Source organism: Gallinula chloropus (genome assembly GCF_964237585.1).
Source record: "Gallinula chloropus genome assembly, chromosome: 3".
NCBI lineage: Eukaryota > Metazoa > Chordata > Aves > Gruiformes > Rallidae > Gallinula > Gallinula chloropus.
Genome location: NC_140087.1, coordinates 37,650,985 through 37,676,607, shown reverse-complemented (window position 1 = coordinate 37,676,607; position 25,623 = coordinate 37,650,985). Strand labels below are relative to the sequence as shown.

At 44.8% G+C, this 25,623-nt stretch overlaps 1 protein-coding gene across 1 annotated transcript in view; it reads left to right on the top strand.

Annotated features, from left to right (window-relative positions):
- The window catches only part of RPS6KA2 (ribosomal protein S6 kinase A2), a gene marked incomplete at both ends in the record, with an annotated part of 171,985 nt that extends 147,023 nt beyond the window's left edge, over positions 1 to 24,962 (top strand). The window contains 7 exons of the mRNA XM_084261212.1: positions 11,029 to 11,118; positions 12,653 to 12,811; positions 14,036 to 14,197; positions 20,653 to 20,729; positions 23,145 to 23,262; positions 24,285 to 24,422; positions 24,837 to 24,962. Coding sequence (XP_084117338.1) covers positions 11,029 to 11,118; positions 12,653 to 12,811; positions 14,036 to 14,197; positions 20,653 to 20,729; positions 23,145 to 23,262; positions 24,285 to 24,422; positions 24,837 to 24,962 — 870 coding nt within the window. The remainder of the gene's footprint in view (positions 1 to 11,028; positions 11,119 to 12,652; positions 12,812 to 14,035; positions 14,198 to 20,652; positions 20,730 to 23,144; positions 23,263 to 24,284; positions 24,423 to 24,836) is intronic.
- Between the last annotated feature and the right edge of the window lie 661 nt (positions 24,963 to 25,623).

Genomic DNA, 25,623 nt, shown 5'->3' with positions numbered 1-25,623 from the left:
TTCCTCTTCCATTGATATTTACAGTCTTGGTTTGGTTGATTTTAGGTGGTTGGTGTAAGCAGATAAAATATTATGCTATCTGAAGGCAGGAGGTTGCACAATGGTATTTATTTATCTCTACAATGTTTTCTCCACGGCCTGTATTTTGGTTATGTCAGGAGTTCTGTGCTGAACGCAGGAAGCGTGAGTAACAAAAGAACAAGTGGTCTTCTAAGGTTGACCACGGCACGGTGCACTCTCTTGCAATCTTTTTAAAGAAAATAGCAATCCTGAACACATTTAGCTTACTTTAGTGAAACAAGAAAAGGACAAAGAAGAAGAAAAATCAGTCCAAAGGTCATAAAATCTCCTTGCAAGCTAAAGTGTCTGTAGATCTAGAGAGATCTGCTTGAGTTGTGTTTCTTTAACCATATTATGTCACCAAAGTGACTTTCCTGTAAAGTGAAACAGACAGAAGTTCTTTAAGGGGAGAGTTTGTGTCTATTTTTGTCTGTCTGGGAGGTACCGAGTGTCTGGTGGAGCATGGATAGATATATCAGTATTTTAATAGGCAAGTCAATGGGAAGTTTACTGGATAACCTCAGATTACTTGACCCTGAGCCTGCCAGGCTCGCCAGCAAGTACCCATCCACAGCTCATCCGACCTTTCTTCCCTCTTCCTGCACAGAAACATGGTACAGGGGTCAGGCCCCAGCATATGTGCAGAGATCTCCAATTCAGAGCCATGGTAAAGGCGTCCCCTTTAAATTTAGCTTTGAAATGTATCAGAATGTATTACCTACTGCTGGAGGTGACAGTGCAAGGGAGAGGATGGGCGAATGGGTACTGCTCAGATGCTGAGTACTGTTTCAGTTCTCTCTCACTCCCTCGCCATGTAGGCATCCTCATTGCTGGATGGCTGTGACAGTAAGGTGTGTATGGATGAGAGTATGGCTCTATCACACCTCACATTCGGGAAGTGTGTGTGGGGGTGGTGGTAAAATACATCAGGAAGAATATAACATGATGTAAAAAATCCTTACTGGAAAACCTGCTACCCAACTAAAGGGAAATAGGAGACAGAACTCTGCTTCCATAAGCTTCTAACTCTCCTTGCTCTTCCCCAAGATAGATTATCAAATTATATATGAAAAGCCTGTCTCTTGCCTCTGCAAGATCATAACTATGATTCTGAAAGATACTTTCCAATATTTTATTGAGAAAATATCTCTGACTGCAGTCGTCCCAAAAAATTTCGTTCCTATTTGCTTTCATTCCCTTAGTATGTAACAAAGCTGTTTGGTGTACTCAGTTAATTTGTAGGATGGAAATACAAAGGTTTGAATGCCAGCATCAGACAAGCATTGCATAACTGTGTTGCTAGAGTAAAGTTCTATTAATAAAATTGAAAACCAAATCTATAGATTTCTCTCTTACTAAGATGCATGTATGTAAGTGAGTTTTGCCTGTACTACCTGAGTAGGACTACTAAACCCTGTGGGACCATGTGCTATTTTAGTATCCATGGTTTAATATAGAATATAAACAACTTAGAGAAAGTCTGCTGCAGAGATTATGCAAGAATTACAAGGCAAGGTCTATCAAGAGAGCTACAAATATGCGTGATGTAAGACAGACGAGAGTCCAGTGGGACGCGATCAAAATCTATAAATACCTCCTAAGGTGATATAAATGATGGATGACAACCATTTGGCTGCTAAAGACAGCAAGACAAGACAGAATGTCTTGAAGCTAAAAAAAGGAGTTTTAGGGGAAAAAAAAGTTGGATAGTGAGAGCAGTTGGTAAAACAGACTTTTCAAGGAGATGACCGAGACGTCCTCCCCCTCGCACGCAAAGAAGTTGGATCTGTCATATTAGTGGAAATGAAACCTTACACAATGCGGGGTCAGAGGCATAAGGCCCCTTCTAGCCTTGATAAACTACAGAGAACACTTAACCATATTCTCCTATGTAATTTGGTTTGTAAAGCTGAGATTCAGGAGATCCCAGGACACTTCGGTAAAAGATGGTTTTCACTGTCTGAAGGACACTTAAGCTGGTAGTAGCTGTAAGTAGCTGATTCAGAAGGCCGTGAGATGCCACATAGAAGATACAGGCTTCAGAGCATGTTTAGGCAAAAATAAAATCTCAGTGTTTCTTTGGATTTGCGTAGGGAGGGCTGTTTTCCAGAGCTCTGTGCAAAGGAACCAGCATGGAGATCCCTAGACTGCAACTGGGATCCGTGGTGGATATGGTAGGAGTGATTACAAACAGCATGGAGAGATGTCTTCGAGATACGGTGAAGAGAGACAATTATTTGCAGTAAAATGGATGAAGCAGCAAAGAGATAAGATGGAGAAGTTCTCTATGAGGATTTCATTCCTGATCTGTGAGAGTATGTTGAAGGCTTTCTTAGTTTTCACGTTTTGAAAAACTTTATCAAAGGGCCTGATTTTCTTGCTGGACCAGAGCCGCTGTGTACAATTCCACTCACCAGAGCAGGAGGCAACACAGCATATTTTATATGCTGTCCTAATTTTTTCAAGATTTGGATTCAGTCAAATACCTGCAAAACTTCAGTGTCTCGCTCTTCTGTTGTTTTGATGTGTTCAGATTTCTTCCAGATACTCTCCCCATAGAAATGAGTCCTCCAAGCAGGCACTGCTTGCATAGACAGAACCCTGCAGCTACAGCTTCAGAAAGGGTGGGCCTGTACAGAGTGCTGGGCTCTGCTTGAAGGACTTAGCAGAGGATGGCATGGCTGAGAGCCAAGAGTCCCTTGGGCACTTCTGCAAGCCGTAAGCTTGTTTGTAGCAGCAAGAGTCATTGCTGGAAGGTGACTTTTTGGCTAAATGGGATCAAGGTGTTGCTTAAGACTTAGCAAATAAGCAGAAGAGGCAGATAGAAATACAGAAATGTGTACAGAAGAGCTCTTAAACTCAGGTTCAGAGCAAATCTTGGATGTGCGGTGGTTGTACATCCCCTGTGGCCTGAGGATTCCTGCAGTGTCCTTCCCATTTGGTCACGAAGCTCACAGTGCCTCTTTCCCTGGCATGGCTGAGCTTCTGAAGAATGTGAGATGATGGTATTTCTCACTGCTAACTAGATCTTTTCTGAGGCTCAGGATCAGGCAGAAGGTTTCCTACAGCTTAGTAGTATCATGTTTCTCTTCTCCAGCTCGCTTGCCAAATACCTAAGTAGTTTGGGCAGAATTTGGTCCTTCATGGCTGTGTTCCTCTTTTGGGGCTATTTAAACCCTGTTTCTTGTATTTGTCTTCCATATTGATGTAATAATTTCCCCCTTATATAAGACCTGAATATGATATACTGGTTTCCATCCCCAAAGCCTTTTTGTAAAAGAAGGTGGGAGTAGCACTGCAGTCATTTTACGGACTGAAAACTCATCAGTCTGATCCAAGGACGTGTGCCGGGGCTGAGCGGAGCAGACTGGAACACAGCGCAGAGCCTTTCCCACCCAGCTGTTCTGCCTCCCAAAAACCTGCAGGCTTCTCTCTCAAATGAGCTTGTCTGTTTCACAGGTGCTACTGGAGCAAATTTGTTAACGTCCCTGCGTCGCTTAGAAAACGTGCTCTAGCCTAGAGAGACTAATTAAGGCCTCTACAGTTCCAGTTGACAGCTTAGGAATGCAGAGTCGACAAACAGCGGCAGCGAGTGGGCATGCTCTGTGCACAGAAAGGGGCACGTCTCACCACGCAAGCTCAGTCCAATGGCCAGTGCTAATTCCAGAGAAGTATTGCTAATTAGGCCTGTTTCTTTTAATATGCATTTCACTCTTTTTCTGAAAGGGTTAAGCATGGATTGGGTGGGGGGTGAATCTCTGGATCTAATCAAAACTAATAGCACAGCAAATAGTCCCTCAGAAACTATTAGGCTTGGAATTGTTCTCTTTGGAGACATCTTAAATGTAAAATTATACCATGTCCTTTTAAATAATGTTAGCCTTTCTGCAATGATTTTCATCCAGCTTGAGTAATTTGACATAAAAAAAAAAGGAACCAAATTAAACAGATGCTTGGCTTGAATAGGGCTTATTTTTAGAAAGAAATATTACTGAAATGGAAACCTGTACATTTTCCAGCAGCACAGAACTGCAGAGCTCTGTATCTGTGACGCTTTCATTGGAATTAATATCGTAGCTGAAACTGTCAGGTTAAAATCTCTGCATGCTGTTCCACCTCCTTTCTTCAAAAGGGATGCAGATCCCACCTATAGTCAGTTCCACCAGTGCTGCCCCAAATTTTCACCGTATCATAGATACAGTGTAGACATAATGTGCAAAGAGACATAAAATTAATTCTCCCTTTGCTCATCCCTCCCCTCCCAGGAAAGGAAAGGATTTCTAGAGGGAATATCTCATCACATCACGTTATATGATCTCTTTTTAAACATGATTAACCGGTGCTTACACTCCAAACAGTCTTTAGAAAAAACTTCAAAATATGTAATAGAAAATAAAGCAACTTCAAAAGGTGCATAAAGCTCTCTTTCTCCTCAGTGCTATTTCCACGAAGACATCTTAAGTTCCCTGGTGCAGGTCAAAAGGAGCTTTAGGTGGTTCTGGTGGCCAAAAGCACGGGTAGCCTTGGCTGGGGCTGTGTAAGGTATCGCAATGCCCAGGCATTCCTCCTGACCTTCTGCCGGACTTTTTGGTTGCTGTAGCCAGAGCAGCAGGTTAGGACTGTGCCAGTGGCTCAGCTGCCTCATTCTGCACCCTTGAATCACAGTTTCAGCTGCCAGGAAGGGTCACCTGGGGCACCTGAAGAAGAGCTAGATACTGGTCCTATTTGGAACTGTGGGCAAAAAGGGCAGCCAAGGAGCCTTATGCCCCTGCAGTATGACCTGCTGCAGCTCTTCAGTCAGAGCCCCACAGCGTACTTTCTATCCGTGCCTGTGCTGCAGGGTGTACTTTTAATGCTTCACGATATCTGTGGTTGATGTTGAGGAATAAATCACCTAAAATAATAGGGAGAAATTTTGATGCAGCCCACGGTAGTGGCACACACCTCAGCATTACATGTTAAACCACAATGCCAGTATTAGGCTGTCCCAAGAAGGGAGATGGCTAACGTTGCCACTTTGATTGATGTGATTAGACACGGCTTTTTGCCTCCTGTTTCACTTAAGGGGAGAAATCGAGTTGGATTCGAGCAAATGTTTCAGTGCAGTCTTGTTACTTCATTAGAGGTGTGCAAGTCCTTTCTCCCCAGCACAGTAAGACCCAGCAGTGGAGACCAGTTTCCTCGCTGCTAGCTCCAGCTAGAACCTCATCCTTTCTCCTCAGTCCCGTATCACTGCTCTTCCCACCAGTGCATCTCATGTTTCTTTTCTGTCGTCTTTCTCATGCTGTTGCTTTTCTCTCACCCTTTCCTTTAGGCTGTTCATTTTCCAGACAGCAAAGGCAGTTAAACTGTCACCTCCTACCTCTTGCCTTTTTCCAATCTCACAACCGTAGCGATGGAGAAATCCATGTGTGAAACACAGCCGTCCTCCTCGCACGAGGTCACCCAGGTTAATTTCAGCTGTTCAAAAAGGCGATTTGTATTAACAATTTGGGCTAATTCTGCCCAAAGCAGCTTAGGGACTGCTGACACGTACCGTTTCTTTGACAGGCCTGTAAAGGCTGGAAGTCGCAGCTGGTGGGTGGTGTCAAACAACTCAGGACTGTAAAATCTGTTTAATGGCATAACTGCATCCAGAAGAAGAAATTTATCTATGCAGTTGGAGGCACACAAATACCTTCTCAAAATTCCAACAAGCGGATAAAAACACATACTGACTGTGGAGCTGCTGTACCGATTTCAGCCAGGCTTTGCAGGCCCACACAGGACTGTGTCAATACTCTCTTTTATACGCACCAGTCCACTCTGGCAAGGCTGGAGACATCGAAAACCCATTAGTAATGGGGAGCTGGGTGGTTTTTGTCCATACAAAAGACTTGTAGATGGTCTTGTAAAAACTGTCCAGACACGTTAATTAGGATTTCAAAAATGTTCACTTTTGACCCTCTCTTCCTTGATAGAGTTCAGTATTGTCCTTTGATGAAGCATGACTCATTTTAAAATATCACTAGGTTCTTACCCTAAATTCCATTGAGAAGGCAAACCTTTTCTTTCACCTACTGAGTGAAATACACGAAGGATATGATAGCCAAAGAACAAACAAGTCCTGTGTTACAACAAACATTTATTGGACTATTGCATGTGCTGAGCCCATTTTACCCTGAAACTGTTTTGCCCACTGTTTAACACAGATGAGTTTCCAAGCAATCCCTGGGTGTCCAATACACAGAAAAAAGTCTATTTGTCATACGGCTCAGTTTCTCATTTCTCTGAAGGACAACAGAAAATCCCCGTGCTTCATAGCTCCAGTCTGCCCAAGTACAATAGAGCTCTTGTTACATTTTCAGTTAAGTTATTTATACATGATGATGGCTTTCTGAGTTGGTGTTCTTCACCATGCATCTACAGAGAGAAGTAGAAAAGTAGCATCATTACGTATTACTCAAAACCACAGCACTAGTAGCAGAGAAAATCTTCCCTTAATTCTGTAACAGAGGGTGTTTATGTATAAATTTTAGTTGAGTTCATATCAAAATGAATTTCCTAAAGAAAAAACATCATTCCTTGTGCAGAAAGAGCTGCAGGAGGTTCATAGGCTGCCACAGAGAGGAATAGAGTCTGTCTTCAGGCAAAGCACAATGTCTCAGAGGAAACATGGTGACCAGCATGGCAAATGTTCTTCATTACCAGAAGAAATATTTAGAAGTTAAATAGCTTTGCTTACCTTTTAATTTGGGTTTAAGAGTGTCATTGACGTTTTAAAATTCAGACAGGCAGATTTAGTTTACCAGTATCCAACAGTAGAGCTTGAAAGCTACTAGATAGCAAAAAAAAAACCCCAAACAATTAATAATAGTGTTAATTCTGAACAAGAGTAAACACCGTGTCACATGCTGTGGCAAACACATATCATGTAAGAAGTTTGATGAGAATACAGCAGTTCCCATATCTGTATCAACATCAAATGTTTTTATTCTTTCCAGCATTGCAACTTCTAGTATACAGGTAGGAAACCACCCAGAGCCTTTGGTCCTCATTAGAGCAGGGCAGCCAACAACGGACTATCCTTGTGGGGTCTGTCTGGGCAATCTGAAAGCACAGCTCTGAGGGATGGGGTACTAAAATGAGTTTGAGGACTGTACCTCGCTGCTACATTGGTTGGGTGTGAAGTGCCACACAATGCTGCTGTCTGGCATGCACAATCTGCACTGGGTGACCTTAACAGACAAGGCTTAAGCCTCTCCATGTGCTGAGGAGGACTGACAATAGAGCTGATCTTTAAAAAACAGAGGTAATTAAACTCCAGAGCAGGAGGAGGAAGACAAAGAAACAGTAACTGAGAATAGAAAGCCAAGAGCCTGGTGTGGGTGTCTGTTCTGGTAGTGATTCACCACTGACCCAAGGCCACTGGAAAGAACGTACGTGTCCCTGTGCTGGGACAGCCCAGAGGGCGCCAGAGCTCAGTGCAGTGGGAGCACAGCCCTGAGGTGCCAGCAGATGCTCGACAGGTCCCCCCTTGGAAAGGACAACAAGAGTGCCTTGGTGTGCTTCCAGGAGACAGAACACAACCCCAGTTACACTTTGTAACACCTCCCTCACCTTCTCTGGCAATTGCTAAGTCTGACTTCGTGAACACTTTTCAAATTACAGTCAAGGCTGCTTCATATATCTTGGCATTGACCCACTCCAGGAAAGGGGGTGCGTGCAGATAAGCCCGTAGGACTGTGGATGAGGTGTTCATGGTCATTTTGTACTCTGTGGCCAGCAGCCCAGGTGCTGGTCTCTGGAGAAGAAAGTGGTTACTGTACAAATACAGCAGAAGCCATGTGCTTTCTCTGGGAGGACAATCAGCCCAGTGGCCAGCTGGCGAGCACGGGCAAAGTGTGTGGAGGGGACTGTGCCAGGGCTGTCTCCATCCTGCCTTTCTCCTGCTGCATCTGCACAAGGTGCTTCAGCAAACTTTTCCTCCATGCAGCAACATTCATGCTGAAAATCAGAAAGTACAAGAAGTGCTTATTTAACACCTGTCTAGCGAAGCCACTGCCTTTTGACTTTCATAATTGAATTCATTTAATCTGATAGTTGCTGAGAAGCTCAGAACTACTTATGAATATCACTGGAAGCCCATGATGCATCTTCGTTAGCTCCTCTGTTCAATAAGGAGCACCAGGCCTGCATTTCACCACTGCTCCTTTTGGCAGTAACCTGGGGCAAGATTTGCAGATGTTCTGGGGATGCAGCACCTCACGTTGTGATGCAGACACCTCTGGGTGCAGGAGGAGGCAGCAACCTCCGGCTGTACCACCCTGACATGGCATGTTCCCTCTTTTGGAAAGGCTGGTGTGGGTTTAACAGCACTGCAGAACACTTTCTGAAGAGGATGACCAGGAGAATTGGGTGTCACAGTGGAACTATGGGGCATGTTTAAGGAGCTGCTGTTGCAGCATGTGGATAAAGAAACTGTGTGTGCTGCAGCTAGTCTGAAGGGGGATTTCTGCTAATGTTGGACCAGCCACCTCCTTTGCTGCTTTATCAGACATGGACCAAGCGTAAGGCACAAGTGCACAGAAGAGAGGCACTGTCAGGGTGACAATCTCTCGTGGAGGAAAAATGCTGTTCTGGTCTGTCCAACTAGACTGCTCAGGGACTAAGAGGAATTTGGGAGGTTGCTTCACAGCTCTGATGGTTAATTGTGGGGTTTGGGGCATCTTGTCCATTTAATCACCGTATTGCAGCTTGTGCATACGTTAAAGCAAAAAAGCATCCAGATTTAGTGGGACTGTGTTGCAATTTATGTTTACATAGCATATTTTGAATTAGGAGCATTACATATCATCTCCTGCTGTCACTACTAAATCAGTAGCAGGCTGCTTCAGATTATGTTGTTTTGGGCTTTGTGTCAATAGCTTACACTGGTTGTGGTTTGGATTTTTATTTTTTTTTCCCTAGGCCAGATATATACATTCATAGTCCTGCATTATTAGTAGTTGCTTAAGATTCTCCTCAGCTCTGGGTATTTCCTTCACAGAAAAGGAATCTGGAACATACTGCTTGCTACAGTACCGTAGTGATAGTAGTGCTCCGCGGAGTGGCAGTAACACTCGCTGCAGTAAATTCTGCAGGTCTGTACAGCAGATCCTAACAGCAGCACATGTGCAACTCCATTAGCTTGACAAAAGCTGTATTAGTTCAGCCGAGAAAGTGCCCCTGAGGATGTTTTTTTATGTTAGTTACTGGCTGAGTAGGACACATTCAGTCACTGCGGTTGGATTTACGAGGAGTCGTTCCATCAGGGTTTCCTTGGCTTTTTGAGAATGTCTCGACTGAACTGGGAGAAGGACACTGTTGTAAGGAGAAATCGGTAGTAGGATTTTTTCCACTCACCTGTTTTGGGGGTTTTTCCTTCATTTATTCAGATGTGGATGAGAGACATCTACTTGTATTGCACTTTCACACCTCACACTGTTAGTAATTCAGAATCAAGTCACTGATAATGTGTTGAAACCCATATTTTAACCACAGACTGACCACCATGCTCACTGCAACTGAATGCTGGTCAGGATGGCTACAAAACCTCTGATATATATTCCAGTATGCACTGTTATAACTGATCCACAAAATTCTAGACTTGTACTTAAATATGTATTGCCATAATTAAGCCACCAAAAAAATTAATGCAAAGGCAGCCAGACAGGTATCCTCATTAACAAAAGAGGGTTGGTTTTTTTTATTTTTTAAGTTGTTTTTCTGCAAGCACTGTTGTTTTAAATCTGTGCTCTGTGCCTAGATCTTAGAGAGAACTAACCACATTTCAGTTTGGAAGTTTTGAAATCCAAGCCAGTAATGGAATTATGATTTTCTAAAAATGCCACCCGCTCCTCTTTGGTAAACCTGTTATTCAAAACTACTGCTGCTGTTTACTAGCAATAAGAAGTAGTGCCAAAATACTGTAGTCCTAATGAGTTTCTAGTAGCACAAGGCTTCCACCATTCCCCATGCAGCTGCATTTGAGATTCTAAAATATAGAGATCTGCCTTGGATTATTTTATAGCCAGGTTTTGTTTCACATTTATCATTTAAATCTGCAAAGTGAGAAACATTAATCAGTGCTCTCAACTGGGCAAATGATCGAAGCTCTTTGATTAACATTCCAAATACAGGCAAGAGGAGCATTGATGAGAAGCCGGTGCCAGCCTAACAGCAGGCTTTCCATGCCGTGACTCTCTCTGAGCAGCAGGTGTCATGTTCTTCTGAGACCTGCTGCTATAAAACTGAAAAGTTTTCATGTCTCACTGTACTCCCTGACAAGGCAAAAGATGCTGAATACGGAAAAGTGATACATGCAGCTCATTTCTTTCTAGCTTAGGAATGGGCAGAGTTTGGTTACATGGCCAGATGCAATCTCTGGCCACTCTCTTGTTCATTACAACAACATGGCCCGAAAAGCCAAGTGATTGCCAACAGCTTCAATTTATATCCTATGCCTACCTCCCCCCTCCCTGGCCCTGACAGTATATGTCAATACATTCTCAGTTCTGACAAACCCACCATTTCTATTAATTTATCAGCAGATACGCCAGCATATGCCAGTATGATGAATGTATCCAATTTTCACGTCAAAGAGGTGATTTTAACAGCATTATTATTATTATTATTATTTTGAATCTCTCCCAGTTGTTTGATTTGTAAATGACACTTCTTGTAGTCATCATTATTTATGGGCAAACAAAACTATCGGCATCAAAAAGAGGCCCTGTGCCTTCAGAACCTAAACTAGCCTTTGCTCCATCTGACTTTGGCACATAGTCAGTGTGGCTCTCATTTACACAAGGTTTGGGCTGTCCTCTCCTAGAATAATGGTTAGTAAAAGGATTTAAAACATTACATTTTTTTAACTATAGAAATTGTTTGGTTTGTACTGAGTGCTGCTAACTGGGATCTTACTGCACTGTTCTTCATTTATTCCAGATAATCGATAAGAGCAAGAGAGACCCCTCTGAAGAAATTGAGATCCTCTTGCGATATGGACAGCATCCAAACATCATTACTCTTAAAGATGTGAGTAGACTGTGAGCACTTCAGCATGAAACGATTTTCACCTTATGGCCAGGCTCACCTACAAGTCCATGTTGACAGAATTATTCACTTGAAGGTCAGAGCTAAAACCAGACCCACTGAAATCAAGGAATAAAACATGACCTAACAAATTCCTGGGTAGCCACTGGAAAGCCTGGCCAGGTTACAGATTCTCCAATTACTGCCTGACAAACTGAATAGAAGCAAAGTGCTGGAGAACAACAAACTGACTGTGGTTTTGTAGTGCTTGTCAGGAGTGACATCTCCCTCATTGAGTGTTTCAGAGCAAATTGCTGAGCAGATGTGGTGGTGCTGCCAGGCAGGGGATGCTCTTCATGAGCAGCAGCTGGTCCCATGCATCCCATGGTGTCTGCTTTTGTCAGGAAGAGGAGGGCTCACAGAGTCACTAGGGTTCCCCCCAGTAGTGCTTTAATGCCAGGGAGTAGTATTCTGTATGATCCTGAGTATTCACCTTCTGCTCAAGCAGCTGGAGAAGACTGCTTACACGAAGTGATGTCCTTTAGTCGGGTTTTACTTAGATTTCACTCACGATGGGTGTAGTCTCACCTGTGATAGTCCATGTCATGTCAGATTCAGGGCTTATGGAACAAAATTCTGAGGGTGTCAGTGGCCCTGTATATTTTTTATACTTCTCTAAGGTATAGGGAAGTATGAAAATTATGGAAGTATAAGTAAGTAAGTATAAGTAAGAAAGTATAGAAAGTATAGAAGTAGAGGCATAGAGGTATAGAAAGATTTCTAATCCCATGCCCTGAGGAAAGTCTCACTTAATTCCCAAATGTTAAATAGTATTTTAAAATCTGTGCAAAAAAGGGGTTTATATTCCCTTAGAAAAACACTTAGGGCTGATGACTGTAACGCCACCCATTGTTGCAGGCTGGACAGATTGTGACATGAAAATGGCTGTCTTCCAATTCAGAAGAAACTTCTATTTTACCCCTTGCAATTGATGTTGGAGGTAAAACCATCTTGAGGCTGATGTCAACAATGAATTCACAAGAATTGCAAATACAAACTATATCGTATTGTTGGAAGCAGGTCTAGGCCAAGAGTATAATACAGCTCATTTAGCTGATCATGAGTGAAAGGGAAATATTGATGTTTGAAATGGCAAATGTTACCCTGTAGAAGTGGAAAGAGAGAACGCTGCTGAGGAGGAGGCTTGGGGGAGAGCCAGCAGACATTTCAGGCTGTGTGAAGAGGTGCCACTTTTAGCAGCTTGGGATGCTCTACTGCCATGGCAGCAGATCAGGAAAGCTGCATTTCTGTGTGGACAAATCAGCAACTTGCCACAGGCGTGAGAAAAAAGTGATGATTAAGTCCTTTTATAAAGTTGGCGCTTCTGTTGTTAAGGGTAATAAGCCTGTTTCCCACACACTGGCTGACATTTTCTTCTTGCAGTGCCTCACACAAGCAAGCCAGCACTGTGGTTAAAGGACCAACCTGGAACAAGTTAACGGGCCCGATGCATATTTTTATTCTGTTATTCTGCCAGGTCTATGATGATGGGAAATACGTGTACCTGGTGATGGAGCTGATGCGGGGAGGAGAGCTCCTGGACCGCATTCTGCGGCAGAAGTGTTTCTCGGAGCGGGAGGCCAGCGCTGTGCTCTGCACTATCACCAGGACTGTGGACTACCTGCACTCTCAGGGCGTAAGCATGGGCAGGGGAAGTTGCCTATCCACATCATCCTTCTTAAATCCTGACTTTTGGAAAAAGGCAAATAGCTGTGATTTTGCTTCTCTGCAATGCAGCTATATATATATATATTTTTCCCAAAAAGAAGAATCTTCCTCCATATTTGCAATTACATTTGGTTTGTGAAAGAGGTTCATGGGCTTTTTGGCCACTTCCCAACTTGACTGTAGTACAATGAAGTGGTATTTTCATTCTCAAACTACATGGATTCTCAGGTTCATGTACCTTCTTGAGATACTACTTGTTTACTGTTTCTCACAGTCATTATTGCAGTACCTGATTTTTTAACAGACTTTCAAATAGGGTAGCTGAGTCAGCAGATAGGTAGTGAATCAAATAGCTTTCCAAATGAAGGGGCAGTCTGAGCAACTGCTGGGAAAGGCTTCTGCCATGCTGTTAAAGAGCTGGCTTTTGAAAATCTAAGCTGTCTATATAAGGCAGTTTGAAAATCTCTCCTTTTCTGCTTTTCCAGGACAAGCAGTTTGGATGACTGGTCAACTATCTGCTGCTTTTACTGTTCCATGGTTAAAACAAGTGCATTTTGTACTTGGGCTTTTATGTTTTCATGATAGTTTTTCAGTCTTGCTATGACAAACAAAGGCTGTTTTCCCACCCCTGAGACACAGCATGCCTGGTAAAACACATGGGCACTTGAAGTTGCATGCCTACAGAAAGGATTCTTGTGAATACTTTTTGAAATTAGGAAAAAAAAAAGAACCCATGCCTTCAGGTGTGAGCTACTTACACATACAGTCGCAGGAAGACCCTTACACATTTTGCTCCTGTGACAGGATTTCTTCTTCTTTGTCTTTCAGCTGAGTATTTAGGGTCATCAGGTTCCAGGAGAGTCTGACCCTGAAGTGTTGGTACAGCAACCCCCTCTGGCTGCTCTCAGGAAAGGTGTCCCCCTTGGAGCAGCAGCCTCCAGTTTAATGTACCAACAGAAGCTGTCAAACATGTTCTTTCTGATTTTAACAGACTTCAACGGTTTTTTTTTCTTTTTTTTTTTTTTGTTCCCTTTTGGTTTGCTCAAGGCTTTTAAGCAACTTTTCTGCAAAATTTAAATGCTTTCTGCATGAGCTCTTGACCTACTTCAACCAGCAGACCAGAAATGGCAGCCAAGCCTGGATGCTCCCTGACCTCCTCTCCTCACTTGTTGCTCGCTGCTTTCTTTTTAAGGTGGTGCACCGAGATCTCAAGCCAAGTAATATCCTCTACATGGATGAGTCAGGAAACCCAGACTCCATCAGGATCTGTGACTTTGGGTTTGCCAAGCAACTGAGAGCGGAGAACGGGCTGCTCATGACTCCCTGCTACACGGCCAACTTTGTTGCCCCTGAGGTAGGATTGTGTTTCAAAGCCCTGAGTAAAGAGTGTGTCCTAGGAAGCAGTCCTTCCTCCCTATTTTCCTCACTGCCTTTGCAAGAGGAGCAAGGCAGAAACCAGGCTGTGCACTTAACACAGCCTCTGTTACCATCACTTTCCTATTGCTGAGCTTGTCAGGGCAGTTGTTTTTCTCCTGGCAGAAGCCAGTGTCTGCCTTGGGCTTTGGCTCATTACTAGGATAAATACTTTTCTCTTGATGCTTCTGCTCAGACTGCTTCCCCCTTAGTGCACTGTGTCCGAACGGGATCAGGCTTAAGAGGGAAATGCTGATGTCAGGGATAAGAGAAGAAAAATCTGTGCATAAAATCCTTACTATGCTGAAGTCAGTGGGAGCGTAACTGTTTATTTCACTGAGCTAAAGAAATCTCTGGGGCTTTCCTAGCACCAGTTGCCCTTGTTAAGGGGGATGGGGGAAAAGGCCTCTTTTCTGCTCTGACAGACAGGGAAATGGAAGCAAACCAAACAGCTTGCCCCCAGCATGGGGAGAGGTGGCTCTACGTCACTGGTGAGTGCTCTTCCTTTCACTCAACCCTGCGGGAGTGGGTTTGGGTCCCACAGTTGTTTGAATGGTTTGGGCTGTTTGCTGCATTTGACCCTTGAGATGTTCATACCCGCTTCCTTCTGATGAAGCAGCAAGAGGCTAATTTCCCGTGTAATTGTCTGTTTCTCGGAGTGATGGTTATCAGCAATTTTAGTATTTGCAGTACACAAATTCAAATGTGTGTCTTCCTCTTCTTGTTACTGTCCTCCTAAGAAAAAATCAAATCTGTTGCCTTTCAATATTTCATCTGCCCTCTACTGTCAAATACTGCTGTCTCTCAGCTGGCATCATTCAGCAATCTTTCCTTCCTCATAGCTCTCCTCCATCCAGCATTCATCTGCGTGGCACATAACTGGAAAGAGAAAAATGGGGAGATCTTTCTGTACAAGGCCCTTTCACGATACCAGAAGCTACATGAATCACAGCCTTCAGGCATCAGGAGGAGAATTTGATAAACTGAGACCACTGCTGGGGCAGTATAAATTCAAAGCAGATTTCTTTTTTTTTCAGAAAAAAAAACCCTTCCATTGCCAAAACAGATTGGTTGGCTATTTTATTGCTGTTTGATTGGATTTTCCTTTCAGAATCCGGAATGAGCTGCTTGAAATTTATCTAAATCCATTTACATGAGTTCCATGGTACCACGGCGGTTCGATTTCTAAACCAAAAAATAATCGCTCTGGCAAGACGGGAAGTGCTCAGAGTTTTCACCAAGACACCAGTGTGCTTAAAGCAGGCGGAGCTGTGCCTGGCGACGGGGCTGTTCTGTATCGCGCCTGTCGCCACAGCCATCGCCAGGCCCGGGCAGTCTGGGATCAGGCTCCTCTGGTCGGAGCCGAAGGCTGGATTCCCGCTCCCGGAATCACGTTTGTGATGAGTAAGACGGGTCCCGCTAGTGCAGGGGTTGGTTGGAACGTCACCAGGACTGGCAGGGAGCTGACACAGAGCCCTAGGTGCTTTCGTGTTTCACCTGTGACAGACGCACTGCTGCCCCCAGCCTGGGTTTGCCTTTCGCGCCCCTCGCCTGGACCGCGCCGCGAACCTCAGCCCGTGAACCTACGCGAGGAGGCAGACGGCGAGCGGGGCTGGTGGCACAGGAGGGCGGCGGCAGAGGGAGGAGGGCGTGTGCTTGCCCGCTCGGATCTCCCTTTATTTTGGCAGCATCGATGAATTAATTCATGGTTTGGCCGAGGGGAAGGCGCGCGCTGCCACCTAGCGCGAGCCGCGCCGCGTGCAGGGAGCCACGGGCAGGCTGGGGCGGGGCGGGGGGGGGGGCCCGGCCGCGCTCCCTCGGTGACGCATCAGGGTCCTTCTGGATAACGGGAAATACGCCTCGGTTTGCGGTTCTCCTCCGCAGTCCGTGAGGAAGCGCTGTCTCGGCATTCGAAGTGATGAGCCCTCACCGTAAGGAGGACATCGAGGTCCTCGGGTGAGTCCAGAGAAGGGCAACCAGGCTGGTGAAGGGGCTGGAGGGCAAATCCTGTGAGGAGCAGCTGAGGGAGCTGGGGCTGTTCAGCCTGGAGAAGAGGAGGCTGAGGGGAGACCTTATCACCACCTACAACTACCTGAAGGGAGGTTGTAGAGAGGTGGGCGATGGTCTCTTGAGCCGGGTGACAGGAGACGGGACAAGGGGAAATGGCATGAAGCTGTGCCAGGGCAGGGTCAGATTGGATATTAGGAAAAAACTTTTTACTGGAAGAGTTGTCAGGGGCTGGAACAGGCTGCCCAGGGAGGGGGTTGAGTCACCTTCCCTGGATGTGTTCAAAAAAAGGGTAAATGAGGTACCTAGGGATATGGTTTAGCATAGGATGGGAATGGTGGGACTTTACGATCTTAAAGGTCTTTCCCAACCCAGTGATTCTGTGATTCTGTGATGAGGTAGTTTACAAGCCCAAATGCACCCCTGCCTGCGTCACAGCTGAGAAAACCCCCTGTTTTGTAACATGGTTAATGCAATAAATCAAAGCCTACAGAAATTAAAGGGGGTGAGGTAAACATCTGAACCACTGTCAGAACAGGATTAAACCAGAGGAAGTTTTATCACCACAATGCCCTGCCGCATGTGGATCTAAGGGCCAGCACGTGCCTGTATTTCAGATCCCACCAAAGTCTCGAGGTGACCTAAACCCATTTGAGTAAGTTCACAGATTTGCAGAATTGTAGGGGTTGGAAGGGACCTCCAGAGATCATCAAGTCCAACCCCCCTGCCAAAGCTGGTTCCCTAGGACAGGTCTCACAGGTAGGTATCTAGACAGGTCTTGAATATCTCCAGAGAAGGAGACTCCACAACCCCCCTGGGCAGCCTGTCCCAGGGCTCTGTCACCCTCACTGTGAAAATGTTCTTCCACATATTGGTGTGGAATTTCCTATGCTCCACTTGAGGCCATTGACCCTTGTCCTGTCTCCACAGACAACTGAAGAGGCCATTTCCCCATGTCCCACACTTAAGATATTTATAAATATTAATAAGATCCACTCTCAGTCATCTTTTATCAAGGCTGAACAGCCCCAGTTCATTCAGCCTTTCCTTTTAGGGGAGATGCTTCAGGCCCTTAATCATCTTTGTAGCCCTCCTCTGGACTCTTTCCAGGAGATCCCTGCCTTCTCTATACCAGGGAGACCAGAACTGGACACAATACTCCAGGTGGGGCCTGACCAGGGCAGAGAAGAGGGGGAGGATCACCTCCTTCCACCTGCTGGCCATGCTCCTTTTGATGCACGCCGTGCATCATTGGCTCTCTTAGCCACCAGGGCACACTACTGGCTCATGGCCAGCCAATCTCAGCATCCATTACTGCAATTTTTGCAAAGCTCTTTTCCCGACTGATTGAGTTCTAAGACAGATACCCTGTTTTGTTTGATAGTATCTTCCCCCTAGATCAAAAGCTAATCCTTTTGGCCAAGGTTCCCCATGCGTGCTTCTGCCAGCTCAGTGTTCTCGCTGTAACCACAGTTACACAGATCTGCTGGAGACATTTTCAAGTAGCAGCGACACTAACTGATAACTCTCACTAGATCCTGCTGTTATCCATGGGGTGAAATCACTGTTGATAAGAAGTAATTCCCAGCAAAGCTTTCCCTGGACACTGGCACAGAGGGAATGCTCCTGTTTGTTATCTAGCAGTGTTCTTGCAAACTGAATGATAGCCCACAGCAACACCTGCCCATCATTTTGGGGTTGCTTAATACCCCATTACACTAAACATTGTCAGTGTCCTATTTTTCTGTCATTGGCCTTGGAACTGATTGTCCTTGGCCATTGGAGGAAAACAAGGCCAGCAATGAAAATGTAACCATCAAGAAGCAAGAATGAATGGCCACGTGGAAAGATAAGTGTTGGGCGTTCAGGCACACAGGTGAAGCAAGAAGTAACTCAGTTTGTCAAACAGAAAAGAAACTTTTTCCCATAAAACTAACATAATATGTAGTGAGAATGAACACAGGAACTGAAGTAACAGAAACAATTAAAGCAGCCAGAGCTGCGACCTGCAGGGGAGAGAGGCAGAAGCAGGATTTTGCCAGCTTTGTCAACAGGAGGAAATATAGCTTTTTCTCCATTCTTTTTCCTAAGGTATGTGGTGGGCTGACCCTGTCTGGACACCAGACGCCCACCAGAGTTGCTCTATCACTTCCCTCAGTTGGGCAGAGGAGAGAAAAGCAATGGCTCGTGGATCAAGATAAGGGCGGGGAAAGATCATTCAGCAATTGCCATCACAGGCAAAACAGACTCGACTTGGGAAAAAATTAGTTTAATTTAGTACAAAACAAATCAGAATACAGAAATGAGAAATAAAATGAAATCTTAAAATCACCTCTCCCTTCTTCTCGGGCTTAACTTCAGTCCCAATTTCTCTCCCTCCTCCCCTTGAGCAGCACTGGGGGACAGAGAATGAAGGCTGAGATCAGTTCATCACATGTTGTCTCTGACACTCCTTCTCATGGAGAGGATTCCTCACACTCTGCCTGTGCTTCTGCATGGGGTTCCCCTCATGGGAAACAGTCCTCCAACAAATTCCCCAACATGAGTCCTTCCCACAGGCTTCAGTTCTTCATGAACTGCCCCAGCATGGGTCCCTTCCATGGGGTGCAGAACTTCAGGACCAGACTACTCCAGCACAGGTCCCCCATGGGGTCATAAGTCCTGTCAGCAAGCCTGCTCCCGTGTGGGCTCCTCTCTCCACAGGCTGCAGCAGCTTGCTCTAGCACAGGCTTCTCAAGGGGTCACAGCCTCCTTTGGGCATCCACCTACTCCGGTGTGTGGTCCTGCACAGGCTGCAGGTAGAATCTCTTCTCCCCATCGTCCTCCATGGGTTGTAGGAGGACAGCCTGCCTCACCATGGTCCTCTCCACAGGCCTCAGGGGGATCTCTGCTCTGGTGCCTGAAGCACCTCATCCCCCTCCTTCTTCACTGACTTTGGTGTCTGCAGGGTGGTCTGCCAGTGTCTGCAGCTCTCTCCAGCTGCAGTTCCTGCACAACTTCTCTCCTTCTTAACTCTGTTATCACAGAGGCGCTGCCACCATCACTGATGGGCTCGGCCTTGGCCAGTGGCAGGTCCATCTTGGAGCTGGCTGGCATTGGCTCTGTCGGACACAGAGGGAAGCTTCTAGCAGCTTTTCATAGGAGCCACCCCTGCAGCCCCCCTCCCCTACCAAAACCTTGCCATGCAAACCCAAAACAAGGGAGCAAATGTTCTCTCACCAGCATACCTGGCAGATGGTTGTTTTGCTGCTCATCAGGTGTAAAATCTGTCAAGGAAACATTTTTTTGAAACTGCTTTTTTCCTAGCAGTGCTTGGTCTTCCCTGTGTTAAACTTCAGAGAGCTGAAATCACTCCCAGGTAATAAGGCTGCGGGTCAGAGGAAGACTTGCTGAATTTGTACATTCCTTTTTCACGCGCTTTGCAAAAAATTAATGTACCTACTGATCCATCAGAGGGGAACAAAACTCTCCTCGTATGGCAGAACTGAAGAGACTGAACTGGAGGCGGTCCTCAAGCTTTTCTGAGCCAAACAGCAACAAAGCTCCCTGCCTAATCTCAGAAGTGCTGCCGCAGTTGGTGATTTCACTTCACTCGGACCTGCACTGACTCAAACAGGCATTTCTTCTAGCCTGTATTAGCGTAAATGATACCCAGATTTTATGCTTACTGCTGTAACTCCCCATCCTGTACCAACACTGAACCTGCTGATCAGATCTCTGCAGAGTCCCATGGCCTTCTTTTTCCTGTAGGTAAAAGGGATCAAGTTTGAGCCTATTATCTGTTAAGTCTGGTCTGAATGTGGCCACTTTTCTTAATACAAAAGTAGTACAAGAATGAGCTTTTTAGCTTGTTTTTGCAGTAGTTATGCTTCTTAACTAGTCCAGTGTAAGATACACACTAGTGTGCATCCATTCCTTGTATCAAGTCCAAACTGAGCTCAGACTGTCACTGTCACTCAGCATGTTGTTGCACCCACAGTGTTGTCAGTAACCTTTATGTTAGGAGGATGCATTTCAAAGTATTAACGAGCTTTCTTTAGGAAAGATCTTAAAACACTGAAACAAGCAGAGAGGGTTGTTCCACTTTGCTGTGTTTTAGATGGTCAGAGGGGCTCTCAGAGCCCCCAGCAAACTGCACTCAGCTCTGTCCCTGTGGAGGTGGCTGCTGTGCTGGGCTTGAACACCGATCAGCTCACTTCAGCCTGGGCTTCACCTTGCTCCACACCGTTACTGAAGATTTTGCACCTGAGGCACCCAAACATGAGGGCAAGCCCTGGAAATCTCAGTAGATACCATCAGTAATTGGTGCTTTTTGAAGAACAGAAGCTAAAAAATTCAGGAAAATTAAGGAATGCAAATTAACCTGTTTTTTTCCTTTCCTTCATACAGGTCCTTAAACGCCAAGGTTATGATGCAGCCTGTGACATCTGGAGCTTGGGTATCCTACTGTATACCATGTTGGCAGGGTAAGTGAAGAGGTTTTCCTAGAGCAGCCATCTGCAGTGGGCTCAGTACTTCAGCAGTGATTAAGCCAGAAAGGAGTCAAGAGAGAGACAGACAGCAAACTGTCTGGCCTCCATTGAGATACATGTTCAGTTTCATAAGGCAAGAAAATAGATGCCCAGACCTAGAGTTAAAGTAAGCTTTTCCAGAATGCATAAGTATCTTTGACACTTTGCAAGTTGTTTAGGCTTTTAATAGCCTATGCCCCTAAGTGCACACTGAGACCTGGACTCCTAAGTGGCTACTCACCACTCAACGGTGTGAAGGTTTTACACTGGGAGCGGAGTGTAGAAGTATGAAGAGGTCATGGTCACCTTAGCCATAAGAGGATATTCATTCATCTCCATTAATACATGTATTCTCTTCAGCTTCATTCTTCTTCTACTGTTGTTATTACTGAGGTCCCCGAGCATCTTTAGAGGCTCAAAACCCCACCCCAAACACAGTGTTCAGATGCTGTTTGAAAAATGGACAATACTGAACAGACCAGCGAGAACAGCAACAGGCACAGGAACTTTTGTGGGGGTTACTTGGAAAGGAAACACGATGAATGTGCTGCCTAAAGTTAAACATTGACACAAGAAGACTCAGAGAGAGATAGACTGAAATGAGCAGTGAAGGGTAGGAACAAGATGTGCTGGGGTGAATGGGAAATGCAGTAAGCAAACTAAATCTGGAGCTATCAGGCCCTTGAATTTCCTTCCTCAAGGTGTGGTATGTGTACATTTACCATACCTAAGTGCAGCTTGAAACTTTTCAGTAACCTCTCACAGCTCTTCAATCTGTTTCATGATCATTCAGCTGTGGCAGGGAGCTTGGATTCTTTCCTAGATTTATACAGAAAACAAAGAATTGGACCCTACTTTTCTGTTACTTGTGTCTTTTGCCTCATGGGTTTTAGAAAAGGTGCCAGGAACAAAATAGGTGGGATAGAAACTCATGAGTACAAATGTGTTCACCATTAGCTGAAATATAACATGACTCTGGGTCAGTCTCTTGATCTGCAGGCATCTCCAAAAACCTGCTTCTATTTGGCTAATACACATCCAGAATCAGTAAAGTAAAATCAACACACTACCCAAAGTCACGTTTCCTTAGCTGACTGTATTCAAAATGCTTCTTCTTTTAATGTGAAGCAAAAAGAAAAAGAGATCCAAATGTATTTGAATCTGAAATGACCATTGCACAGCTTAGTGGATTTTCTGACAGGTGCTATTAACCTGTATCTCACTTTTTTCCTGCACTTAGAAGAGAAAACAGAGTAATGCAAACAGCTGAGAAGTGCTGACTTTTTAGGTGCCACCACTGCATTAAGGGACGGTCTTGTTCTTCCTCACCAGAGGAGAGTTAGTAGTAACTGACAATTTATTATCTGCAACCGGGATTTCATTCTCCTCCCATCACCCCTGTGATCAGAGGGGGCTCAGACAGCCAGGACCAGAGCACAAGCCTGGGATCCTGTTAATGCAGGCAGCAACTGACTTTGGAGTTTTAGCCAGTCCTCAACTCTTAGTGCATCCCACCTGATAGTGGGGCAGATTGGAATAATATTACATATCTGTTTGGGCTGAAGTTCTGTGAAAGCTGAAAAGGAGAAAATACAGCATAAGGAATTGAAAGTGCCACTAGAAACAGCAATGACACACAAACCAAACTGGCAAGCTTTCCAAAGATAAAAGACAGACAGGAGAAGTATAGAGATCCCAGACACTCCCTTCTTCTAAACCTACACAGCTGTACAAGATTGCAGAGTAAAGTTTGGCCTAGTAGATTTTAGTCAGCTGCACTTGTCACTTCATAAAGACAAGAGGTGTGCCCTCTGCATATGACACAGGTTCAGGAAAGCTGGGTGCACCTTACCAGTCATTTTTGGATGGCCAGACCATGAAGTAACCTATTGCAGGTCATTTCTTTTGCCCAGCAGACTTGCACATTATGGTTAACAAAGCACCATGCAATCACAGAATCATAGAATTGTAGGGGTTGGAAGGGACCTCAAGAGATCATAAAGGATTTTTTTCCCCTCTCCTTTTTTCTGTTTCAGATTCTAATTACTCTCTTATTATTTCTTATCCTTTATTGCCATCATCAAGGCACATCTATTGGCAATAAAGCAGAGTTAAAACAATTAAAGAGGTAACCCCCTGTCTGTTTTTTAAATGGAATATTTAATTCCTAAAAATTAAAACAGAAACAAAATTAAAAAAAAAAAATTAAGGAATCAGACTTTTGCTCTGCAGTGTAATTTAATATAAGGAACCACCTGACTGTATAGCTTGAGTGAAAATGAAGCAGCAATTCTAGCACTAGATACTAGAAATCATATACTTGCAAATTACACTGTCTCTTCCCCCGTCCCCCTCTTTTTTTTTTAATAGGTTCACTCCTTTTGCAAATGGCCCAGACGACACCCCAGAGGAGATCCTGGCCCGGATTGGCAGTGGCAAATATGCACTTACAGGAGGAAACTGGGATTCAGTTTCTGATACTGCAAAGGTGAGTGAACACTTTCTCAGATGTTTCTTGATCTCTGAGGTGGGCTTGTGGCCTACAGATGTGACATGCTTAAGAGAGAGACAGTCAGAAGGGCTATTTCTCAGTGCCTCGTGCTCTTGAGATTTAAATAACACTGTTGGTGCAATCAAACTTTTAAAAGAAGCGTGGGGTAGGCAGTGCCATGTATAGGTGAATCACCTTTTTGCTCCTCAAAGTTAACCAGGAGCAGGCAGCTTACAAAAACAGCATTTTTCACTCCTTTAGAGTTCACAACTTAGGCTGTGTATCTATCACAGAGCATGGAAACCCCAGGAGATAAAGTCTATTTGGTGCTGAGACTTCTGTTTATGAAGCTGTGCACTGGTCTCTGAGACAGGTAGGTGGTCAGGAACATGGGCAAACTTCCAGTTGGCTGGCATTACTCAGAAATTTCGGCAGGATTTAGAGATTCCTCTGAGAGATTCCTGTTTTAGCAACTGGTAGTATCCAATGGTAGAACATTGATACATCCCACCACAAAACTGCAAGCTGTCTTGGAACATACTCATCTTGCTGCCATCGCTTATGAGCCTCACAATTAATTTTTTATCAGATGTCCAGTTTTGAAATGAAAATGTTCAGACATGATAGAACTGATATCGTTGAATTTTAACCATCTGAATGTTAGATCTGTATTCTAAGCTTCTCCTGTAAGCGTGCTTTGGAGGCAGTGAGGGGATGCCTCCAGATGGCATCCTCTCTAGGTGGTCTTTATCACCTCTATGAGGTCACCAGCAATTAACACTCAATAAGGTGAATACTCTCCATGTTATCTTTTGACTGGATTAACAACTGAGAGGTGAACATGACACTTGAAAATTTTGAAGACTGGACTTTATACTTAAAAACTATATCTAAAGTGCATCACTCTTTCCATTGGACATGCTGGTGATGACACTGCCACCAGGAGGAAGATCTTAGTAAAACCTGCACTGCTGTTAATGACTCTTTTCCCTTTTACTATTTTTTCCCTCTAAACCCAGGACATTGTGTCAAAGATGCTTCACGTAGACCCTCATCAGCGCCTCACAGCAGTCCAAGTCCTAAGACATCCATGGATAGTCAACAGGGAGTATCTGTCCCAAAACCAACTCAGCAGACAGGATGTTCACCTGGTGAAGGTACACCCTAACCCCACTCCCCTTTTCCCCACCTCTTCCTTCCAGAATGAGCTGTCATTTGTGTAAATATTCTGGAAACTGCTAGAGGAATTGGGAAGATTATTTGTCAAATGGCCAAATTTAACCACATTAACAGCAAAGGAAAAAATTTCCCCGTCACCTGCTTGATACTTTTAACTTCGGGCTGCGTTGTAGTGCCCTGGTGGGACTCCGTGGGTGGACTGCTGCTACCCACCACTCTGAATGAGACACACCCCAGCTGCCTGACAGCCTAAATGTTGTTATTGTTTCATAGAAATTGCCCACACACGACCAGGTTTTTTTTCAGGAAACTCTGAATCAGGAGGGGGAAAGGGGGAAGCATCACAGAACTGAATTTCAGCCCAGCATCTTTTTCCTTTCTCTGTTTCACAGGGTGCAATGGCAGCCACTTACTTTGCTTTAAACCGAGCACCTCAGGCACCCAGGCTGGAGCCTGTATTGTCCTCCAACCTGGCTCAGCGGCGGGGCATGAAAAGACTTACCTCCACCAGGTTGTAGCAGTACCCCCCAAGAAGCCTCTTTGGAAACCCACCATTTATTATCTGAGAGATTCATCTTTACTTGGCTAACAGACACTTTTTGGACAGCCTGCACATGAAATCGCCAGAACTAGCAGAAGCCCAGCGTAAGGCCAAGTTCTCCTTTGCTCCTTCATTTCTTTCACATTCCAGCCAGGGCCCCAAGTTTAACAACTTCACAAAGATGTGCCAATTTTGCCAGTAGCTCTGTTTCCCTACTGAGATAAAGCTAAATAAAGTAGCTGTGCTCCATCCTTCCCGCCCCAGGAAATACAGTTTTGGAGTCCTTAAGATGTTCCAGGGGAACACTGTTCTCATTTTGTTTCTCAAGAAAAGCACTTTTTTGCTACGAAGAACACAGTTGGGTTCGAACGTTTTCAGCTGTTCCAGCATACATCATGATGAAGTGGCTCAGCTGGTCACCAGGACACGTCTGTTGATCTCTGCTCACCCCAGGAAGAGTGAAGGTGGCAGAGACACGTGAATAATAACTTACTTGAAATAAGTGCTGTGTAACATGAAGGAGAGAGAGATGTCAGTGGCAGAAAGTCACTCTGATTTCAAGAAATCTTTTGCACTTTGCCACTGGCTTCTCTGGAACAAGGTCAGCGCTGCTCAACGAGCGTGGTGCCACCAGCCCT